The 23,342-nt window shown below is 38.3% G+C and overlaps 2 protein-coding genes across 3 annotated transcripts in view; one reads left to right on the top strand and one right to left on the bottom strand.

Annotated features, from left to right (window-relative positions):
• Nucleotides 1-9,628, top strand: part of CFAP43 (cilia and flagella associated protein 43) — a 77,373-nt gene extending 67,745 nt beyond the window's left edge. Inside the window, exons 31-37 of the mRNA XM_088132515.1 lie at nucleotides 877-1,084; nucleotides 1,546-1,658; nucleotides 3,614-3,773; nucleotides 4,221-4,385; nucleotides 6,869-6,949; nucleotides 8,764-8,917; nucleotides 9,446-9,628. Of these exons, the coding sequence (XP_087988641.1) occupies nucleotides 877-1,084; nucleotides 1,546-1,658; nucleotides 3,614-3,773; nucleotides 4,221-4,385; nucleotides 6,869-6,949; nucleotides 8,764-8,917; nucleotides 9,446-9,627 (1,063 nt within the window). The 3' untranslated portion in view covers nucleotide 9,628. The remainder of the gene's footprint in view (nucleotides 1-876; nucleotides 1,085-1,545; nucleotides 1,659-3,613; nucleotides 3,774-4,220; nucleotides 4,386-6,868; nucleotides 6,950-8,763; nucleotides 8,918-9,445) is intronic.
• On the bottom strand, nucleotides 6,963-12,658 carry SFR1 (SWI5 dependent homologous recombination repair protein 1). 2 transcript variants are annotated; one of them, XM_025167934.2, is made up of 4 exons: nucleotides 12,445-12,658; nucleotides 11,693-11,802; nucleotides 11,184-11,594; nucleotides 6,963-10,422 (listed from the first exon to the last, which is right to left on the bottom strand). In XM_025167934.2, the coding sequence occupies exons 2-4, from the start codon at nucleotides 11,780-11,782 to the stop codon at nucleotides 10,231-10,233; spliced, it is 693 nt and encodes a 230-aa protein (XP_025023702.2). In that variant the 5' UTR covers nucleotides 11,783-11,802; nucleotides 12,445-12,658; the 3' UTR covers nucleotides 6,963-10,230. The 2 variants fall into 2 exon arrangements, with proteins under 2 accessions (XP_025023702.2, XP_015743919.2); XM_015888433.3 differs by lacking the exon at nucleotides 11,693-11,802.
• Between the last annotated feature and the right edge of the window lie 10,684 nt (nucleotides 12,659-23,342).

Raw genomic sequence — 23,342 nt, 5'->3', positions numbered from 1 at the left:
TACTGAAATGAGTTAAAATTATGTTGTTCACAGCTAACTAATCTCATATTTCAATATAAATTAAAATGTAGCGCAGTCCTATTTACAAAAGCCAAAATTAATAAGCCAACTAACAGTTACCAATACTGAAAAGAATTTTTGTGCTGATGCTAATAATATTTGTTACTGGTTGAAAGCAAATTATTGGACAACTGAACCATCTATATGATCCAATTTATGACCCGGATTTTATAGAACTAAATATTTTATATGATACTGAATTTGAAAATGTTTGTGCTGATTTCCAAAAGCTAGAGGGAAAACTGAAATTGCACAGCCAGTATCCTTAGGACTTACATGACAAGAATGGTATCTAAAAACACCAGTGAAGAAATCACAGTTATATTAGGTGAAGCGGTACCTACAGTTACTTGTGTTACCATAGAAGCCTCTCTTTTAGCCTGCCAGGCTCCTTTTTCTATGTAAGTTTTTAAAAGATTCTTTTAAAATAAATGGAATACTACACAGCCTCAGACCAAAACACCCAGATGCTAGCATAACTTTTATTTACAAGAATGGCTTTGTGCTCCACAAAGAACACCTACAATACGCTCTCTAAATGCCAAAGTTATCCATAGAGCCAAAATAACCTATCACTGTTTAAATTAAGGAAGACTGTAAACCTTCCTACCTGTCTATGTATAGAAATTATAAGGAAAAATAAATACAAGAGATTTTAAAAAATGCTAGCTGGTAATGCACACATATTGCAGAGGTAAAAAAAAAAAAACTAGAAACCAAGTGAAGCTAGTGATGTACAACCTTTTTCTGTTGTATATGTAACATGCTGCAGAAAACATTTATTTTTTCTTTGCCCGTTATGTTCAATAATGGAAGGGCTTTGAAGATGAAAGTACACACTGATACTGCAAATCCGTACGGTGAACGGCCAGGCTCTGCCAAAGCTTATCAGGATGCTCTCACCCATTTAATGAAAGCAATTGATGAAATGGACAATCCTGAAAACAGACCTGAGGGTCTTGACATCAGCAATTGGGAACGCTTTTGTGCAACTAGGCGAGCAAAAGTAGAAAGTGAACAGCAAGTATGTATAAGGTTCCATTATTTAAAATCAAATTTGAATTTGGCCACTGAATTTTATACAAACAAATAATTTTTGCAGAGCTGAGCTAATAGGAAACATATAGACTCCTAGTCATGCACAAGGCAAGTGGCTGCTTTTTAAATCCTTTCTAGTTTTTATTTTGCAGAGGTTACCTACAAGTGATTTGTTATTTTCACTGGACTCAATTATACTGGTCTATGACCGTAATAAAGATTTGATTGGTTGGATTCAAATGTTTGATCAGTCTCTATATGTATATAAGTAATGTAAAAACCAATTTAATGTGCTCTGAAACCAGCATTTATCTTAAACTTACAAGTGTGCAAGACAAAAGAAGCTCTGTTAAAGAAATAAAAACATACCTTTTTGCTCTCAGGAGGCTGATCTGTGGCAATTGTAAAGCAAGCATATTCCTAAAGGCTATCTTCCTTTTTGCAAAGGTGAAGCAAAAAGCACTGACCCTAGCAGAGATGCAAACTTTCCTTCAAAGAAGAATTGAAGATGATGAACGGCTACGGAAAGACATTGACCATATTTTTGTTGAGAACAATCTGTAAGTTTGCTCTTTTTTTTCTTATATACTACTAACATAGTAGCAGTAGTTTTAGATAAGTAAACCTATACTACAACATCCAAGGTACAAAAGGCACCCATACCTTTTTGCTATGGGGTAAAAGTCTAAGAAAACATAATTGTTAACCATGCTCTTTATTCAACATTATTGAACACTTGGAATTTTTCAGATGTCCTCTGAAAAAGCAGGTACCTATGAGTCATTCTTGCCACACAGAATGCAGAACTCATCAGATAAAAAACTCTACTTTTTTCCAATACAGGTAGTCCTGAACCCTAACTGGGACCAGAATTTCCATCATTAAGCAAAGCATCATGTGACTGTGGGGCTTAGTGACAGCAGTCCCAACAATCCTGGTTGTGGTCATTAAGCAAGGATTGTGTGGTCATTAGGTGAGGACCTCACACTTTTCCTGCCCTGCATGAACTGCCTCTATTTCAACTCCCCACTTGCCTATCTCCCACCCCATCTTTGCCCTTTTGGCTGCCCTGCACAGCATGGCCAAGAAGAGGCTGCTGTGTTCTGCTGCCACTACCCCCAGCAGCCTAGAAATCCTTTTAGCAGAAAGAGCAGAAAGAGTTCAACCCACAAGACTGTCCTCAGAGTAACCGGCAGGCACAGGCTGGGAAAAGAGCCATTTCTCTTCTGCTCTCTCCCCCACTCCCCTGGCAGCCACAGGCCAGGAAAGGCCCAACGTTGGGCTGGATGTGGAAATGGCTCTGTGACCAAACCAACCTCCCTCACCTGGCCTTTCTCTACCCTCTTCGCAATTCTGCAGGCGAGAAACCCAGAGGGCAGCCTAGTGAAGAGAGCTCCCCTGTTCAGTCTACCCTTGCAGATCTAGGAGTAGGAAGAGGCATGGCTCCCCACCTTGCACGTGCTGCGGGCCATGTTAGGGAAGAGGGGGGCAGCAAGCAGGGAAGGAAGGACCAAACCAATGCACACACATACCTGCTGCCCCGAGCCAGTATCGTTGGGACAGGTGCTGCCAGCCTCTTGCCCCTGGGGCCCATGCCATCACCAGTGTCCACACCAAGGCAGCCCCAGAGGAATTGGGTGCAGAGCGGGCTTTGCAAGCCAAGCACCAGCGTGGCCAGCAGCAACACCAGCTCCATCAGCCGCAGGTGGCAGCAGGCGCAGCCTTGGAGGGGGAACCCCATGGGATTCTCTGCTGCCGCCGCCACCCCAGAGGGTGACTCAGGTGGGCCCCCCATCCCCCCACCGCCATCCCACTTCCCCCAGCTGATCTTGGTTGTCTTCTTCACCTCATTTCCCCTCCATTGGGCTTGCCAATGCTGGCCAGCGGTGGGGTAACATTGCTGAAGCAGGGCAGGCCTTCCAGGAACCTTGTGACTGGGGAGGCAGTGGCAGTGAGGGTGGAGGCGAGCCCAGCACTGACAGAGCCCCCATGCCATGGGGCTTGAGGCAGGCAGCGTCAGGGAGCCCAGTGGAGGGGAGGGGAGGCAAAATAGACAATGAAGGTCAGCTGGGGCAGTGGGAGGGCCGCAGCAAGTAGGCAGCACAATACAGCAGTCTCATTTGGCTATGCTGTGGAGGACAGCCAAAAGGACAGAGATCGGAAAATAGGCAGGTGTGGGGGAGTTGAAGCAGAGGCAGTTCACACAAGACAGGAGAACATGACCGTGGGATGCTGTAATGGTTGTAAATGTGGGTCAGTCACCAAGCACCCAAATTTTGATAATGTGACCACAGAACACTGCAACAGTTGTAAGTGCAAGGACCAGTTGTAAGTCCATTTTTTCAGCGCTTTTGTAACTTTGAATGGTTGCCTAACTAATGGATGTAACCCAAAGACTACCTGTATAGTTAGGTAAAGTAGTATCTAGTATAGTCTAGATGGTATTTCTTTCTGATAATGGTAAAATGTTAAAACAAGCCATCAGTTATTTTTAAAAAATGTTCTATAATTGTAGGCTTCGAGAGCAGAAAATGAGATTTCAGTTGGATTTGATGGTCCAATTCCTCTTTAAACAAGGGCAAGTGGAACTAGAAGGTACCAACTTAATACCAGATTACACAGATGCTATTCTGATCAACAGGACTATTATTGAAGATCTGAACAGCATAATCCGGGTAACTACCTTTCTTTCAAAGGATAAAGCCTCTGCAGATGACTTATACCAAAAGTTATTTTTTTGCATTTACAACTTTCTAATTAAATACAGCCCTGGCTTTTAAGTGACAGTAATCAACCTTATTTTAATTCTCTTATCATGTGTTACATGCCCCAGCTAGCATAACCAACTCTCCTAACACATAATCTAAAATACCAGTGAGCGTATATTTCATTTCTGCTCCTTTTTCCTCCCAGGAATTTTAACCTCAGTGATTTTTCTTTCTTATTCAATATGGCTGTTTCTGCTTTTTAATTCTTCACATTCAATTAATGCACAAATATTGTTTATTTGAAAAGAGTTATGTTTGCCAGTTTCCCTTCAGTTTTAGGAAATCTCATCTACCTTCTTTCAGAATTAAAATTTAAAGTAATATGTTACATGAAGAAATAATACTTTTTTCAAGGCTCAAGGAGAAAAAAAGATTGCCAGTATGGTGGAAAGTAAAGATTTCCGTAAAGGGATATTTCAGCTGGAATGGGAACATCAAAAAATGCAGATGCAAGTAGAAGATCTGAATCAAAAGGCTCGAGATATACAAAAACTGAATGTTACAAAAGATCACCAGATTGTAAGTTAATATTTTCAAATACTTATCATGATGATATCAAAATATGTAACTGTATCAGAAAGTACATATCATTCTTGCATTCTTGCTTCCGGGTCCAATTCAAGGTGCAGGTTTTGACCTTTAAAGCCCTTCATGGCATGGGACCAGGTGATCTGAGGGACCGCCTCTCCCTGATTACATCAGCTCATCCCATTAGATCTGGCAGGGAAGGTATGCTACGCGTTCCATCAGCCAGGGACTTGCATTTGGTGGGTCCTGGGAAGTGGGCCTTCTCTGCTGTGGCTCCCTCCTTGTGGAACATTCTCCCTCCTGAAGTTAGGCTCGCCCCTTCCCCACTGTTGTTTAGGAAGTCCCTCAAGACCTGGTTATGTCATCAGGCCTGGAGGTTTTTGGGAACCAGAGACATTCTTAGATGGCTCCACTGTAATTGATATTCTGCTATCCATGGGATTTATATATTTTAAAATCTAAAAATTTTAAAATTTTTGATAATGTTTTCATTTAATAATCACTTTTTATCTTTTTATAATGATTGTTTTTATCCATTTGTTATTTTATTTAATTGTTGTATCCCACCCAAAGTCACATTGTGCAAGATGGGCGGCTATATAAATGTGACAAATAAATAAATTCTACCTCATCTCATCAATAGCTACATCTGAGACCTCTCTATATTTTATTCTATATTGCAATGGTGCTTAAAAGTTTGTAAACCCTTTTGAATTTTCAATATTTCTGCATAAATATAACCTAAAACATGATCTGTTCTGCACACAAGTCCTAAAACTAGATAAAGAGAACCCAATTAAACAAATGAGTCAAAAGCATTATACTTGTTCATTTATTTATTGAGGAAAATGATCCAAAACTACATATTTGTGTGTGGCAAAAGTATGTAAACCTCTAGATTATCAGTTTATTTGAAAGGGAAATTAGAACCTGGTGTTTCAATCAATGGAAAGATAATCAGGTATGAGTGTGGGAGGTCTGAACAGAATTCTGGGTATTCTGAATAAATCTGATCTTCACAACACAGGTATGTAGAGGTGTGTCATGGCTTGAACAAAAGAGATTTCTGAGGACCTCCAAAAAACAGTTGTTGATGCTCACCAGTCTGGAAAGGTTACAAAACTATTTCCAAAGAGTTTGGACTTCACCAGTCCAGAGTCAGGCAGATTGTGTACAAATGGAGGCAATTCAATACCATTCTTACCCTCCCCAGGAGGGGTTGACCAACCAAGGTCACACCAAGAGTAACACACGTAATACTCCAGGAGGTCTCAAAGAACCCCAGGGTAATATCTAAAGAACTAAAGGCCTCTCTTCCATTGGCAAATGTCAGTGTTCATGAGACCACCATCAGAAGAACACTGAACAATAGTGTGCATTGCAGAGTTGCAAGGAGAAAGCCACTACTCTCCAAAAAGAACATTGGTGCCTGACTAGTTTGCAAAAAGCCACGTGGATAAGCCAGAAGACTATTGGAAGAATGTTCTGTGGACAGATGAAACCAAAATAGAACTTTCTGACTTGAATGAAAAGTGTTATGTTTGGCAAAAGACAAACACTGTCTTCCAGCAGAAAAACCTTATCCCATCTATGAAACATGGTGGTGGCAGTGTCATGGTTCGCAGCTTCTGAACCAGGATGGCTTGCCATCATTGATGGAACTATGAATTCTGAATTGTACCAACAAATTCTACAGGAAAATGTCAGGGTATCTGTCTGTGAACTGAAGCTCAGGAGAAAGTGGGTCATGCAGCAAGACAACAACCCAAAACATACAAGTTGTACAACCAAAGAATGGTTACAGCAGAAGAAAGTTAATGTTTTGGAATGGCCAAGTCAAAATCCTGACTTTAATCCTATAGAAATGTTGTGGAAGGACCTGAAGCAGGCAGTTCATGCAAGGAAGCCCACTAACATTCCTGAGTTGAAGCTGTTCTGTAAGGAGGAATGAACTAAAATTCCTCCAAGCTGATGTGCAGGATTGATCAACAGTTATCAGAAACATTTAGTTGCAGTTATTGCTGCCCATGGGGGGCACCAAGGTTCACATACCTTTGCCACACAGAAATGTAGCTTTGGATCATTTTCCTCAATAAATCAATGTACAGGAATAATGTTTTTGACTCATTTGTTTAATTAGGTTCTCTTTATCTAGTTTTAGGACTTGTGCAGAGAACAGATCATGTTTTAGGTCATATTTATGCAGAAATATTGAAAATTCAAAAGGGTTCACAAACTTTTAAGCATCACTGCATATATACTACATCTGAGACTAGATACTATAGTCTGTGCTAATTCAGTAAAAGCACTTTGGAGGTAAATATGAATTCACTTAAGTTTTGTTACTGGAAAGCAGAACATTTTTCCTCTGAATGTTTACTTTTGCTATGTAATTGTTTATGTTGACAACTCTAGGATTTAACATCTGGAAGCATCAGCTATGTTAGCTTGATTTTCTGTTATTAATTTCACAGTTCTTAACAGTTTTAAACTATGATAAGCGGATGAATCATGAAGTATCAGTAATGGAAGGAACATTTAACTTTCTAGACAAGGTAAGTTTTCCTATGGAATAAAGTTTAATAAAGAAGTATGGAATATGCTACCTGTTCAACATGCTTAAGCTTTACAGATGTCCTCGTATTTATCTTTATATCTACCCGCTAAAGGAAGGCAACTGTTAAGTTCTTGCTAATGCTATGAAATACTTCCAATCACCTGTTTTTTTTATCACATCTGCAGCCTTTTTTTCTTCAGACTACAATTCTAATTTGCCACCCTAAAAAACCTGTCTTTTCCTACAGTGACTTACCAACCTTATACATTTTTTTTTCTTTTCACTGTATACAAAGCTGGCCATTTGAAAAGGAGTGACTCTTTCTAAAAGGATTTTGTTTGCAAAATTGTTTGCATACAATTGCCTATCACCAAACTACTATATGAGATTGCTGTTATTTTGGGAGTTAGCCCACTGTCAATTTGATTTATTTCAATATGTGCGTATAAAATTGAATAATTCAGCTTCAATCCTACCTCTACTTACTTCAGAGTTGTCATATAAATGGATTTATCTCCATCTATCCGGACACACTACAGCATTAGTTAACGTCCTCCTTCTAACTATTAATTGTCTTTATTTGATGTATCAGGAAAGGAAATTTAAGGATAGTTTACACCACTTCCTTGATTTTATTTGCTTTATTATTACCTTAGTATTAAATATTTTCCTCAAAGCATTTAAGACTATAAAGACTTAAAGCATTTAAGTACTATAGGTCTTAACTCAGTGGTCTGCTCAATTTAGTGTTTATCTTGCATTACTGAACATATATGAAGACAGTCTAAAACATAACTGAAAAACACTGCTTCAATTCCAAAATATTCCTATGGTGAATCAATTTTTTAGACTAAAACAAGACCATCTTGGAAAGGGGATAGAACAGAATAAGGAAAAAATTGTTTGCAAGCAGCTTTGGTTGAGAGCATATCAGATTGAGTTAGAACTGAATGGTAGAAAGATCATTGCCTAAATTATTTGAAGTATTTTAAGTAGATAATATTATAAATAATTGAAAGCATTGTTTTTTTCTCTATGAAGCTAAAGTATCTTTTGCTAGTCATATTGGGAAGGCTTTGACCTGACGTGTAGTGTAAAAGTACTTTAAATAACTAAATATTAATCCCCTAACAAGAATTATGATCCAATTCTGTATGCCTTCTCTCTTTTTTTTTTAACATTCATACCTTTCCTTCTAGAACTGTAAAAACACCAAAAATAAGGTATGCAGTATTCAGATACAAAGCAGCCAAGGATGTTTCAAATATGTCATAGGCATTTTCTCAGTATCTATCATCTATACCTTAAAGAAAATGTACCTTTTTCTGGGCCTGCATAGTAGCTGGATGGGTACAGGAAAATATAAAAACAATCCCTCCTCAACTGACACACCTATTTTGTTGAGCCTGTGCAGCTACCATAGAAGCTCAGAAAGGCACTGTTTCTTTAAGGAGTAGCCAGTAGAAACAGAAAGGTGGCCACACTGGATCCAAAGCACCTTTGCCCATTTTGGATCTAAATACTTTGTATCTTCTCTATGATTGAATGCTCCTGTTTTAGTAATATAATTATTTCAACTTCTCATTGAGGGGGAAACAATATACTGAAATAATACATTCTATAGTTACCAAGACCATCACTTTTCTATTAATACAGTTTCAGTTACTGGCTATGCTTTTTAAAGACTTTGAATTAAATCATATTAAAATCTAACATGTCCTACTTCACAGAAGAAATAAAACTTATTTTAGCATCTTTTCACCTTATACATTCTAAATATCCCTTTTTAATAAATTTGTTTTCAATTACCAGATTCACAAGAAAAATATACAACAGAAAGAAAAAGTAATTAAAGACTTAGAGAAACAAATACACCTGAAACAGGTAGCAAACCAGAAGCTCAGCAAGGAATTACAAGAAATGCTTGTTACTGTATCAGAAAGGCGGCACATTTATGAGGCTACTGGTAGGTCACATTCAAGGATCTGATACCCCTTTTCTGACAAAAAAATCACCACAGATGTTTCTTCTTCTAAACATGCAGCTAGTGAGCTCAAGTGCACTCATGAAAATCATGCTTTCTCTGATATAATCAAAGTATTGTCAAAAAAAGTGTGCAAATTCTCTTAGGTCTACTGTATTACCAATTGCCATAACATAGTTAAACATGCCAATATATTCTGACATTTCTATTGTCTAATTTTGCATTGTTATTTAGTTTCTTTTGATAGTTTTAAGGTGGTGAGAGATCTCCTGCCACTTGCAACTGGATCACTTCACTCAGTGATCCATTCAGTGATATTGATCAGAAAGACCAGAAAACCTGTTTGGGGTACAAATGAAGTAACTGTTTCAAAAATTGTACAGTTTGGTACAGCTCATATAATAGCAAGATGATAGTTGCCATAGTACTAGTAGTAAATTTGAAAGAAATTGCGGAAGAGTGGTAATCTATTCATTGATTTTACTCTGAATATTTTTGTTTAAAAAACAGATGCAGAGCTGCTTAACCAAAACATTGCTAAGGAGCATTATGAGGACATTGTACATCGACAGCAGCTGGTGGATCTTGCAAAGGCACAGGCCCAAGAGTTGTCCGTCCTTCAAGCTGAAGTGGAAAGATTGAGAATGAGAACATTCCCAGCTTTCTTTGATGTGCAAGAATTTCAGCAATAAACACTCTTATGGACTTAGGCAAGGAAGTTTTCCTTCCTTCCTTTCTCCTCCAACTTAATTCTTTATTACACTAACATAGCTTTATAAATATTGTGTTGTAATTTATTTTGATCACCTTAAGGATTTTATAGTCAGAATGCATTTATGATTAAATAAATTTACCAGTTTGTATGTGTAATAGATTACTGTTGTCATACTAAAATTTCTCAACTGGAATAATCAGGCATTCCAGTTTTACAAAAGCAAAAGATGTGTAGTGGAATTAAAAACTCACCAAGGAACAGAAACATAACCTGGGGTGTAGAGAAGTACCCCAAAGCAACTTGGCAGAAGAAAGTAGCTGAAAAAGATTGCAATTTGAAGAGAGAGATTGAGTTAAGAAACAAATGAGAAGGTCATATCAGCAGAGTCTGGGAGTTTAATGTATTAATTAAGGAGGGAGAGATGGCCAGGTTTTAAATATAGAGGATTGACTGAAAAAGCATAAAAGAGAGGGATAGCAGGTTCTTACAACAATCCAGTGATACAGTTCAAGACTTAGATTCAATTCTTGAAAATACTCATCTTTTGATATATTTTTAAGAGTGAAATAAAACACTAATATTATGGATCTGTAAAATCTTCATCTGTTCGGATATAATGTAAGAGTTTGTCATCTAGTCCAAAACTATCAATCAGTTGAGTCAGACTTAATTTCTTGTTATCAGTAGATAAGGCTGATTGCAGTTCATACAGCACTGCTTGGGAACTCTTTCTCCATTTTGATATCAGAAACTGTAACTCTGTTGGGTTATTCTGTAGGGAAACAGAAAAAGCAATAGAGCAATGTGTGATATGAAATGGATAACCTAGACAAAAGTTCCAGTAGAGAACAGAAATTCACAGAATTAATTTAGAACTATCATAAATGTCAGGGTTTTCCCCTTGCCCCATGTTTGTTATGTACTTTCCATTTGAAAGAATAAAGTATCAGATACAAAAACTCTAAAAAAAACCTTATGTTTAAGACAATAAATTGGGATTTATTTATTACTACTTTTAGAATATAATAGACTTATCTTACTTAGGTATGGAATTATAACCTATATTAGATATATTTATTTGCCCAGAACAAGCAAAGTATATAAATATTTGCAGAGTTTATACAATGGATATGATTTCTAAAGGAAAGCTCATAATTTTAATGTGTGTAGAAAGAGGAGAATGTTAGAATAAAATTGGGTACAAGAATAGTTTATATAGAATTAATATTAGATAAAAACAAGTGCTGTTCAGCTTTAAATTAGACAGCACCTGACAAGAAACAGCATTTTACTGAGGAAATGGCCAGTTTCCATTACAGGTAAAGACTTATTCATCTCTAATATAAATGAAAACAAGTATATTATGCAGTATCCAACTGCAAATTGGATAGTTACAGTATTAGGGCATTCAACAGCATAACAAAAGTATTGAAAAACAGTCTTATCTGCAGGATTTGTTTCTAATGTATTCTAATGTAATTAAACTTACTTAAAACTGTTTCTGAAGTAATTTTTAATATTTAATTTTCTTACCTTTGATCTGTACACTTTGACCAATTTAAGTCTTCGAAGGAGGTCCTCTTTTTCCTGAAGCTGCTTCATTAATGTCACCTTTTCCTCCAACAGCTCCCATTGTTTACAGTCTGTCTCCAGTAAATTAACTTCTGAAGAATTGTGCGCAGTTTTATTATATCCAGTATATTCAGATATACTAAGTGCTCTGTCTTGTGCAGAACTCTTCAAACACATAGTTTCATCAGGAACTTTTTCCAAGCATTTATCTTCAACATGTGATACAGAATATGGTTCTTCCTTAGATAAAGTTTTGTCCTTCTGGTTACTATTGTTTTCATCATCTATTTTAAGTTGTTTGGCTACAAGAACATTTGAATGAAAGGATCTTCTTGTTTTCTTCAACCGTTCTCGTAGGGTTGTGCTCATTAGCTACAGTAAATGTAATTAAGTAGCATTAACAGAAGAACTGTTTTTGTAACAATCAATGATATAAACATACTTTAAAAGTTAATTTCCTGATATATTACCTGTTTCCCTAAGCTGCTGCTTTGAACAAAACTGTCACAATTCTCTGGACTGCAGGATGATCTAGGTTTGTTCAATATAGGTGTCCCCATTTTGAGAACTGATCAACCTGCTTGAAGGTTAAGACAGCAATTTCCATTTATCAGTGTAAAATCATCTTATACAATATCGCTTGAATTCTGGTGTCTACAATTACAGTATTTAAGTAGGGAACCCAGGATTAACTGATCTCATGAGCTATCTAAATCATACAGTTTGCAGTTTACACTATTGTTATCAGAATAGGTAGAACCACAAGTCTATGACACTTCTAGATACTTCCCCTTGCCGCATATAAACAAATATACAATCCCATTTCCAACCTGCATGTGAAAGACAAGTTCTATGCTCTTGGAGTTGATGCATATTCCTTTCACAAGAAGGCATATTTAAACAAGACAGCTTCTTTTGAAGCAGAACTGTCTGTTCTGCAGGACTCAGCCAGACAGATAAAAAGAAAGATGAGCTGAAATAGTCACGTATTTTACTTGAGTGTGTATTAAACAACATCTGGCCTTTCCTTATGTCTCCTATAATAGACAGTTGCATGGAAGCCCAGAATGCAATAAGCCAATGAGGAAGTGACTGGAGAGGGGATGTGCAACCTGGCTTCCCAGGCCAGAAGTGACAGTAAGCCTTCTCCAGTAGCTTTAAAAGCCCCTTATCCTTCCCACCGGAACACTCCTTTCTCAGCATTAAGCATCATTCCGAGTACCTTTTTTCGTGGAAGAAAAGAATTTATCTTCGGAGGAACTGGAAAAAATCCTGGCTGGATTGAAGGCTTCGCCGCGCCTTTCACAGCGGAATAATCCTCGCCTCGCACTAAATTACCTCAGAAACAAAACACAATCCAAAATCGGGGCAGCCATAGCCACACAGCCGCGTTTTGGACTTCCCGCTCAGACGGAAGCGGAGAAAGCGCGCCTGCCGAGACGAAACTTCTCGGCGCCGCCCGCTGCGTCACGATCTCAGACGCAAGAGCTGCGGGGCGGGAAAATGGAGGGAGGAAGGGCGGATCGAAGAGGAATCGGGAAAACGCGCCGAAGCGCTGGAGGGCGGGAGGGCTGAAGTCTCCTGCGCCGCGTTGGTTTAACACAGTGTTTTGGAAACTTGGCAGCTTTAAGATGTGTGGATTTCAACTCCCATAATTCCCCAACCAGCATGGCACATCTTAAAGTTGCTAAGTTTGAAAAACACTGGTTTTATGCAACTCCATAGAGTTCTAGGCGCGCTCACAGAACTGAAGTCCCCTTATGTTCAAAGGAACTTATCCCCAGGGGAAGATGCCTAGAATGAAGTCTGGTTTGCTTTTATATTTCTTCCCACTTACCAATCAAAAGCTTGTAAGCGAGGCTTTTCATTGCATAATTTCTCTTAGTACTGTAGCTATTAGGAATGGGTGCAAATTTTGTATTCTCTGTATGATTTTTCTGTGTTCTTACGTTCCTTCCTCGATTTTTTAAACTACAATTAGCCCAAAGTCTGGCAGGCAACTATTTTTTAAAAAAGCAGTTCCTGCTTCTGTCTAGTCTTCGCAGTTGAGTTTACCTTGGCTAGTGGGATACATCAAGGCACTTCCAGACAAGTAGGGTTTCTGTCTCCCAAGCCCTTGTATATGAAGTTTAAACACCCAAGAGCATTGATGCTTTTGAATGTTGATGTTGGAGAAGACTCTTGGGAATACCATGGATAGGCCAGAAAACAAGCAAATGGATCACAGAACAAATTAATTAGAGGTGTCACTCAAGGTTCAAATAACCACCCTCAAGCCACCATATTTCAGATGCATTCTACAAAGAGCCAGTTCCATCTTGAAGTCCATAATGGTGGAAAAGGTAGAAGGAAAGCAAAGAGGACAACTAGCAACAAGGGGTATGGGCTCAATTGCAATAGTAGTGAATGTAACATTGAGAGACCTAAAAGGCCAGGCTGAGGATAGATCATTCTGAAGAAAGTCTATGGCCAACATGAACTTGAAGTCAACTAATCAATTAATCAAGCATTATTCAGGCTGTTTTGACTATTTTCAGAACCATTTCAGCAACATAATGTAGCACTTACAGTTCAGCAACAGCTCAAACTAGCACAACTGTGCTCTGGTAATTCTTTTTATATAATAGTTTTCATGAAGATCCCTTGGTCTCATTCCAGCTTGCAGCGAAAGCAGCTTAAAGTCTTATTTAGGCGTTTCAGTTTCAAAATAGTGTTTCCCTTTTCTCCTGACACTGCTTTGGCAATGGACATAATCTAACATGCTTTGTCAGCAGTGTGGTTGTTGCAGGATTGAGCTGACATCTGCCTAGCTCTGCTGGGCTACTGTAGGCTTCTGTGGGCATGCTGCCTCCAGTCACTGAGGACAGCCCACTATGGGCATTTTGACTTAGGCTGGAAAGAAACTAGACACCTGGCTTCTGCAGAGTCATCTGCCCTTGTAATTCCAGACCGACAGCTTCTTTATATACATGGAGATCCTGCATGTATCTCATGAAATTTATTTTAGTTCACAAAAGCATAATGCATTTGTTAAATATTTGCAGTGCCATATAGGGTTCACACTAGTCTCTGCTACAACAACTTTATAATTCTGGGCCAAATTGCAATATATAAAGTATTTAAAATATTATTCTGCCAACAATAACATAGATATTAGACCATACTGGAATGGGAAGGACTACTGTACGCATGTTCCTCCTAATTAATGCTTCAGGACATAGAAATATGAAACTGCATTGTATGCTTTGTGTGTCAAGATAAATCATAATGTTTAGCTTTCAATTGGATGAACTAAATATGGTAGTGAGTAACAACAGCGTCATCTGGATTTGCTTGTACAGTATATGAATTGGGTGGAGCTTTGGAGGTTTTGCATTTTCTGCATAGAAACAGGAGCAGAATTTGCATTAGGACAAATTGCCAGCAGTTTGCAGGGCGGGAAGGGGGACAGGTGGGTGGGAAATGACAGCATCCTGCAAATGACAATGATTTATCAGACCAATATTCTTGTGTTTCATTCAGGAACTGAGGGTGGGGTACATAGCACTCCCTCCTCCAATTTTTCTCACAGCAACTCTGTCAAGCAGAGAGGGTTGAGAGAGTGTGACCTGTGAGTTTCTGTTTTGGAAGGTGGATTAGAATGTGTTCCTAGTCCATTGTTTCTCAACCTTGGCCACTTGAAGATGTGTGGATTTCAACTCCCAGAATTCCCACACATCTTCAAGTGTCCAAGGTTGAGAAACACTGTCCTAGTCCAACACCTTAACTACTACACCACATTGACTCTGATGTGACTTACAAACCTGCATCAGACATCATATTACTTAGGTGTTAAAACAGTCCCTCACAGGGGTGATCTTTATGCAGGTCATCTAACAGGCCTTTTTAAAAAGATGTTTGCATTGTCTGGTTATTGATAATGAACTAGAGATGTTGACTTAAAGGCCAGGCCCATGAAACTAATGTTTATCTACAATTTACTGTGGAAGATAGAACTGAAAATATTTTTTAAAATCTCCAGAATTTGGAGGTGAATATTATGCCTCTTGCTAGGCTGCTGCCCCTTCTGAATTTAGTTGTCTGCAGGTGTGAGACAAAATTTGTACAGCAACACCATGCCTCTTCAACACTCTGAAGAACAGGAAACTTAAAAGAGTCGTCATTTAGATGATCAAATTTTCAGTTGTCCACTGACATGATACACTTTCACACTGAAATTTATGTAAGCAATTTTTTTTCTAATACATGTACAGTATTTGCAAATTATCCATCCAATGTAAAAAAAAAATATTTACAAAAGATGTTTTGCCTGTCAATTACCACTTGAGTGTTTACCATAATGCCCTCTCTTTATCATTCTCTGTATGTATTCTTGCACATCTATTTAGGAAAATGCTTAATATTTCCAGGATGATGTGGACTCAAGTTCCACCAAGTTGCATTTATTTGCTTTTAAAACTTCAGAAGAAAATTTGTTTTTCTGCAAGAAATAAATGCATAACTTTCTGGATAATTTTAATTCACACCGGATAGCAGAACTGTTGGCCTCCCATTTTCATTCTGAAAGAGGGGCTGCCAATATTTACAAAATTCTTGGTGTGCCATATTTACTTGAAAGGAAGACACATACCCCCCCCCCAAATTATTACCTGTGGGGGAGGGAGGTGAGAGTATGGTAAGGGAAGAAGGTGTGGAAGATGTACAGTGGCTGCAAGAGCAATCTCTGTGACTTCAAGGGAGACAGAACCAGCATATCAGCCTTGCCCATCTTTTACTGTCCTCCCTGTATAAAGGTGAATGGTTGCAATGGAATTTCCATTGGGGAGAGTTGAGACTTTTCACTGCAGAAACTCACACAGAGGGGAATAAGTGGGAAATGAGATGGCATATTAACTAAACACGATTAGCAGTCCTAAACTACTTATTTAGGAACCTGAGCCCTGCATTTAAAGGGCCTTATTACTGAGTAAGCTTGCATTGGTTTCCTTATTGCACACAGGAATAAAAAACAGCTCAGTGCCCCCAATCTATCCCAGTTTGTATCCTGACTTATATGGTGTAAATAGGGCTGAACAGATCCATCCTCAGTATAGCATCAGCCACTGCATATTTACCTGGGAGCAGGAACTCTGGAATGCATGGGGATTTATTACAGAATATGCTTTCTGAGCTCAGTGTGTGTCTACAAGAGTCTGGGTCTGAGAGACAAGTTTATGCAAGCATATGTATTACAAATTGAATGTCTTATTTTACAGGCAGTTAAGTTTAATTGGTAATCATTAATTCAGTTAATATTATTTGAAGTTCTTATTCCTCCCTTCTGCTTTTTTGAAGTATAGCCTTGGTCAGTGTGTGTGTGTGTGTGTGTATACACACAGACAGACAGATATATATGCACAAAATAATTTAGGTCTGTCAAATAGAAACATTTATTGGAAGAAAAATCTCCAGGACTGGATTCAGTGGACATTGGCAGTCCTAGTATAGAAGGCAAAGAATCTCAACAGCATATAGGACTTGAGTGTTTATAACCCTTTTGCTTGGCATAATCTTCCAGATGAGTGGTTGTCTTAAATTCAGAATAGTCTTTCTTTTGGATAAATGTGATACATCCCATCTAAAATTACTCCCTTCTGCATCCCTATATATGTGCATATGTGTGCATGCATGCAAAACTGTTTCTTTCTCTAAGAAGATAGATATAAAATAGATAACCGGATATAAGAAATGCTGGCTCACAGCCCCTTAATCAGTTCATTTGCAGCTTCTGCTGGCCTGGTTTTACTTTCAGTATAATAGAGACCACACCTAGAGCCTTTTAGGAATTTGTTCCTTCTGCACATCCAATCTTCATAAGAGTAATAGGTTCATCTAAAACTAACATCACACAAAACATTTTGCTTTGTGATGTTAAGCAAGCTTCTACAAAGTCAAAAGGAGAATAAAACACCCTGCTGGCTAGTAATTTCAGGGAGCTGTGCTAGAACTTGGCACAACTTGCCCTTCTCTAGCAAAACAGAATATCTTGCACCTACAGGTACAAGTTTAAAAACAGTTGTAAGGTTGCCAGATTCCTAATGTTAAAGCAATAATTGGAATTAAGCACCATACAATTAAGCCATCCCAAAATGAAATTTGGCAGCCCTGAGTCATGCAAGTGAGTGGAATTCCAGGTTTTAGGTATGGAATACACGCAGTTTCTTGGCATAAGATCGGTTAGTGGCCATTGAAACCAGTGGCTGAACTTGTTAGGATGAAGTTGTGCTATTGTTTTATTATTAAAAATAATAGTCCTGGGAGACTGTGTAATTTGTAGACCCTATTTGCTTCCAGAAATATGACAATCAATACTTACTTGATAGGAAAGGAAAAAAATTAAACTAGTCTGTCTTACTTTCACTTACTTTCACTGTTTGCAGCTTCTTTTAATTACCTCTAAAATTTGAGCTGCCAGATAAGCTTTAGGCAGAACAAAAAGTTGTATACATATTCCCTCTAGAAAATACTTTTTTAACTATCTAAATCCCTTCTTCCCCCTTTTTTCCTCATCCAGTAAGGCATGGAAGGTAAGTGTAGTACCATGCAGAGAGTGTAGGCAATTCAAATTCCTATTTATCTTATGCTCAGTTTGCATGTGCATATTTTAACACAAAAATATATCCTCGCCCCCCCCCCCCACACACACACACACATCAGGTAAATTTTCAGTGGTCTTCTTCCCAAAAATTTGGGTAAGGGCTGGCACTCCTAAATTTTCTCTTGTTGGGAAATGAGGTGCACATGTATAACCATATCCTGTTAGACCATTTTAATTAGTTTATGGCCAGAATGTGTTCAATAAAGTGTTTTCTGCTTTAAGTATGGATACTGTCAAATTATGAAATTGCAATGAACCCTGCCTATAATGAAGCAGTAACTATGTTTGGATAATATGGATTGTAAACTTAATATTTTGAATACCTACCACTTTGTTTCTCCTGTGCCAGGGTACATTTTTGGCTCTGTATTTCTTTTGTGGAAGTAGTGAGTACCTGTCCTGAACAGGTAAGTCTTTCTAGTATGTAATGTTCAACTCCCAGAATTCTCAGCAACGGCTGTACTGCTGTAGAATGCTGGAAGTTGAAATCTACACATATGGAGGGTGCCAGATCAAGGAAGGTTATGAGACTGAGAATAAACCATTTAATTGGCTCTGAATAGCTATGCTTATGACTGTACTATAAGAGGCAAAACATTCTGCTGGCATGAGAGAGGCAAGCACCAGGAAAGGAGTCTTTTGACGTTCTCCCTTCATGTCTCATCTTGTGCTAAATGGCATTTGTAGACTTCTACCCATGTGAATTTGTTGGTAGTATTTTATGCCTCTGGAATGTACCTTTTGATAAAAGATTGCCAGTGTTGCAAGTCTACACTTGGTAGAGAAAGTTATATGCCCCAGGAAAAACAGGTGCAGCAGTAGCAGGCAAGAGCCAGCAGGAAAATCACAAGCCCTTTAGAATGAAATAATCACCCAACAAAATCATGCTAGTCAGCCCTGTATATAGTGGAAAGAGGATTGGGGGAATCGAAATCTCTGACTCTTCTAACCTTTTACATATAATTTCTTCAGAGATGTCTAATTCTAACTCTGCATGTATAGCCAAACATCAATATATTAGCATTAAACTACTGGATATTAACAAAAACATTCAAAAATATAATTTGTGCTTAGAATTTGCCTTGCTGTTCAAAATGGCTTTATAAATAATGATAATTTAAATGGGTTTATAATTTTTTCATGCATAGGATCACCTGTAGCATAATGAGGCTTAGGCATGACATTCAGTTGGGACAGTTCTACAGACAGTGGGAGTAATCAACATTTAACTTGAAAGATGAGGGTTGTTTTGATACGCCTGTCAGCTTGTAAGCATTTGCTTCAACAGGACATTTTCTGCTACCACATGGACTGGGATAAGTGAACTTTTAAGGGAATTGCTTCTTGCTTTTATTATGCTAGATTCCATACAGATTTTGTATAGCAAAATACATGCCTGGGCTACAAACAGTCCTGTTCATCATCACCTTTTGCTTCATGTGATGTTAAAGAAGGATGTAGGCTGGGAATTCAATGCTTTTCTGACTCAACAAATGAATAAAACACTCCAGACAATCTTGTTAACAGTTGCCATGGTTCCCAAAGTAAAATGCTTAAGGTGTGGTCTAGTTTTTGTATGAACCTGTCAGGTTATAAATCAGGCTGTATCCTCTGTATCAGTCACACATCATAGGCTGCTATTACACCACCATAAAGTAAATGATCCAAAATTTTGCTTCGTGGGTTGTCTTTGAGAACAGGAAAAATAGGCCCATGGATTCAGTTCTAGCCCCCACTGGATTTTCTTTTTTCAGCTCCTCAAAGTCAGCCCATTGTATGAACAAACCACTTATGCTGTCTCCAAGTCCATATTATGTGAGGGAAGGGCACATGTCTACGTATAAGTGGATGCAGCCATGGCATAGTGAAGTATAGGAGCACACTTTCAGGTATACTGGCAGATGTGTGATCTGCATTACCTGCCGCCCCCCACAGTCATTGTGAGAAATATCAGCTTGAATTGGCACGTTCAGCTTGTCTGCTCCCAGGGGCCGCACCCTTCTTCATGTATCAGTCACGTACCTAGAATTGCCCAGTCCCCTCCTAAGGCAGTGAACTTCTCTACACAGCATCATGTAACAAGACCTTCACTTATATAAAGTGCGTATATGCAGGTGGTGGAGGTCACACAGAAGCAGCCTGCCTTAACTTAGCACCTTCCACAAATGCCAAAACAATAACCCCAAGAGTCAGTGTGAATAAAAACACTTCCAGGTGAAGTTACTTATTTCATTTTATTCACCCTGCCTTGTTCGCAAAATTCTATGCAGAGTTCAGATGAGCTTGTTTTTCTTTTGTAACATGTATTTTCTACCATTTCTTCTTTTATTGGAAAAGGTCCATGAAAAAAGGAAAGACAAAACAGATCTAGTGTTATACATGTGCCTCCTGCAATATTCTACCATAGTTCAGCATCTCAGTTATGCTCACTCTTTCAAAATGACTCTAAGAAACAATATACAGTGACAGAGTTAATATGTACATGGAGCCAGATGGCTTATTTTGAGTCATTTGGATCGGTTAGTAAATGCCAGTGAGTCTGGTTCAACTTCTGTATGGACAAATGCTTGTCATTTTGCCTGTTTCTAGTAATAATTGAAAGCTCTTCCAAGGAAGTTCTTGAGGCTATCATCTATCTAGCTATCATTTTCTTCCTTCAACCTTGCATAATTATTTTTTTTAGTCTATCGTTTGCATCACATGTCTGCAATAATGTAAGCTTCTTGCTGATCATCACCTCAAAGTTGCAGTGAGCCTTTAATTGGCCCAGGAGTGATTGACTCTTTCTTCTTGCAGTCCACAGTACTCTTAGTAAGTATACTTGGATGGAAATCAAACATAATTATTTGAGGGATGAATCCAGCCTGCAGGCTACCAAAATGTCATCGCTGTACTGAAGGGGTATAAAGGTCATAGCAGAAGCTAAGCGTTGGGTGATTCCATCCACATATTTTGCAGGGGAGATGCATAGGTGTTCTACTGCAGGAGAGAAAATACATCTGAGATGCAACCAAGCTGAAGACCCAATTCATTGTTTAAGCAGATTGAAAGTGGCAAAGAGGGAAGGAGGAAATCCCTTTACATATTTTGTCTCAATGTGTGGGTGAAACTTTGCAAGTTATTCTGACTACATTTAAGGCTATATTGGTTTTAATGAATGAAGAGCTACATTCAGTGTTACATTCAATATGCAGTGTGCAACTGATCTTATGTTTTGTCCTTGTTTTGTTTACATTAACATAAGATGCTGGAGTTGATTTTTGGTGAAGGCTACAGTTTGAGGACAGGAAAGCTGAAATCTTTTCCTCCAGCACTTTGTTTTGCCAAATTTCTCCTCTATAGTTCAGGGAAAGCAACCTCCATTGGTGCCAACATAGGCGGAGAGGATACTTTTCATGATTAAAGCGAGTGGCTGGGGAAAGCTTGCTTTCTTTTAAATATGGTCTTATGGGATATTACTATATAAACATGACACATATATTTGCCTCACAGACTTTTATACTGAAGCAGTTGCAGAATAGAACTGGGGGCCTAGGGAAGGAAAGAGGACAACTCCTTTTTTTCTTTTTTGTAGGTAAATCTGAGTAAATTTAAATATTTTTATCCTATTGCCATAATATATACATGAGAAGAATAAAAAGAATCAGAATATAAAACAATAAAATAATAATAATTATTATTATTATTATTATTATTATTATTAATTAAACTTGTATGCCACCCAATTCTCAGTGACTCTGAGCAGCTCACAACAAAGAAATTACAATAAAATCAATAAAAAATAAAGATAAAAGATGGCAAGCATAATGAAGTGGAAGGTGTCACTCTGGTGAAGGGCCAGGTCTTCATGGCTCTTCAAAACAACAGCAGAGCGTGGGCCATCCAGATCTTGGGAGGAAGCTCATTCCAAAGGGCAGGTGCTGCTACAGAGAAGGCGCACTTCCAGGGTCCCAAAAGATGGCACTGTTTAATCGAAGGAACCTGGAGTGTGCCAACCCTGCAGAATCAGATCGTCCAGGCACATGTTATGGGAGACGGGCAGTCCCTCAAGTAACCAGGCCCTATGCCATGTAGAGCTTTGTAGGTAACAACCAGCACCTTGAATCATACCCAGAAGCAAACAGGCAGCCAATGCAGCTCGTGAAGCAGAGGTATTACATGGGCAAACTGAGGCATTCCCATTACTATTCTTTTTGGAATATCAAAAACATCAGAAACTAAAAAAGAAGAAAAACCAAAATGAATCAATGTATATACATAAAAAACCAAAGGAGTTTTTTAAAGAGGAAGCTGGGTAAATAGTTGGTAGGCATAGTTTACAGAGTAATTTCTGGTTCCAAAAGATGAGTGCTACCATTTCTTTAAAGTCCTGAGTCATCAGTTCTCAACAATATTTTACTGTTCCCTTTTAAGGAATCTCTTCACCTTGGTGGAAAAAAAAAAAGACAACTTCAAAATGAAATACTGTAGGCAGAGTGATTCATAAAATAGCACATTAAGCAATTTGTTGCCTAGAAACACCTATCCGGTTTCTTACTCACCAGCCTTCACAAGGTACATGGAGGGGCATTTAAATAAATAAATCCCTTTTCTTTTGCAATATTTAGATAATTCTGCAACTAAGGATGGCTATCAGATAGACCGAAACCCACACTAAAGAACTACTAATATTTTCCTCTAGAATCGATAGATAGATTTTGTTGTAGTTTAGCTAGATGAGAATTTTTATTGCAAACAAGAATCAAACCAACAAAACAGTTGATTAACAACTGCTGGTGTGAGGGTCTTTTATAGTCATGGTAGTTCAGACCCTTGGTTTCTTCTTTCTGCCCTTCCCACGAAGCAGCACACTTTTTAGATGGTGCCTGGTGGCCTTGAAGTTGAGTGGTCCTTGATTCTGCTGGCTGGGAATTTCTGGGAGCTGAATTCTTCTTAGCATCTTAAAGTTGCTAAGGTTGAGAAGCACCGGTTTATATAATTGCCAATTCTTGCCTGAGAATTGCTGGCTCTTGGCTTATATCTTACAGTAGATGAGAATAGTTGCTTAGTTGCTTCCCATATCTTCTGATTATTAAACAGAAGAAAGGTAAGTAATAGCAATAGGGAAGAATAGTTATATGAAAGCTGCAACTTTAGAGGTTCCTCATATTTGTTTCACTGTGTGCCCTGCTTCTGATGTTAAGGTCCACACCCAGTTACCTGCATTGTTTGAAATCAAAAACTTTGGACTCCATGTGCAACCAGACCAGAATGAAATAAATAAAATGGTTGATTCATGTCCTGTACATTGGGATACCTTCTCTCTGCAGCATACAATATCAGTCAGAGACAAGTCATCAACTTAGATAAGTAGTGGACACAAAAATCAATCTGAATCTATTTTTAGATCTTTAGACTTACAGTAGCAAGGCAATGATTTGGAATCATTGCAGTGAGCTTAAAATTTGCGGAAACCTGGGTGAGAGTGTCGTCATGGGATCACC

The sequence above is a fragment of the Python bivittatus genome, unplaced genomic scaffold, assembly GCF_059951505.1.
Source record: "Python bivittatus isolate LINGU-HERP-01145 unplaced genomic scaffold, Pbiv_v1 ctg000980_np1212, whole genome shotgun sequence".
NCBI classification, from domain to species: Eukaryota; Metazoa; Chordata; class Lepidosauria; order Squamata; family Pythonidae; genus Python; species Python bivittatus.
This window is presented reverse-complemented; position numbering and strand designations above follow the sequence as displayed.

Bases quoted from the DNA above. Each gene is read 5' to 3' on its own strand.
- SFR1 (XM_025167934.2), bottom strand. From the start codon at position 11,782: ATGGGGACACCTATATTGAACAAACCTAGATCATCCTGCAGTCCAGAG. The intron at 11,595-11,692 runs GTAATATATCAG...CATTTACTGTAG, and splicing joins GCAGCAGCTTAGGGAAACAG to CTAATGAGCACAACCCTACG. The intron at 10,423-11,183 runs GTAAGAAAATTA...GTTTCCCTACAG, and splicing joins TCAAAGTGTACAGATCAAAG to AATAACCCAACAGAGTTACA.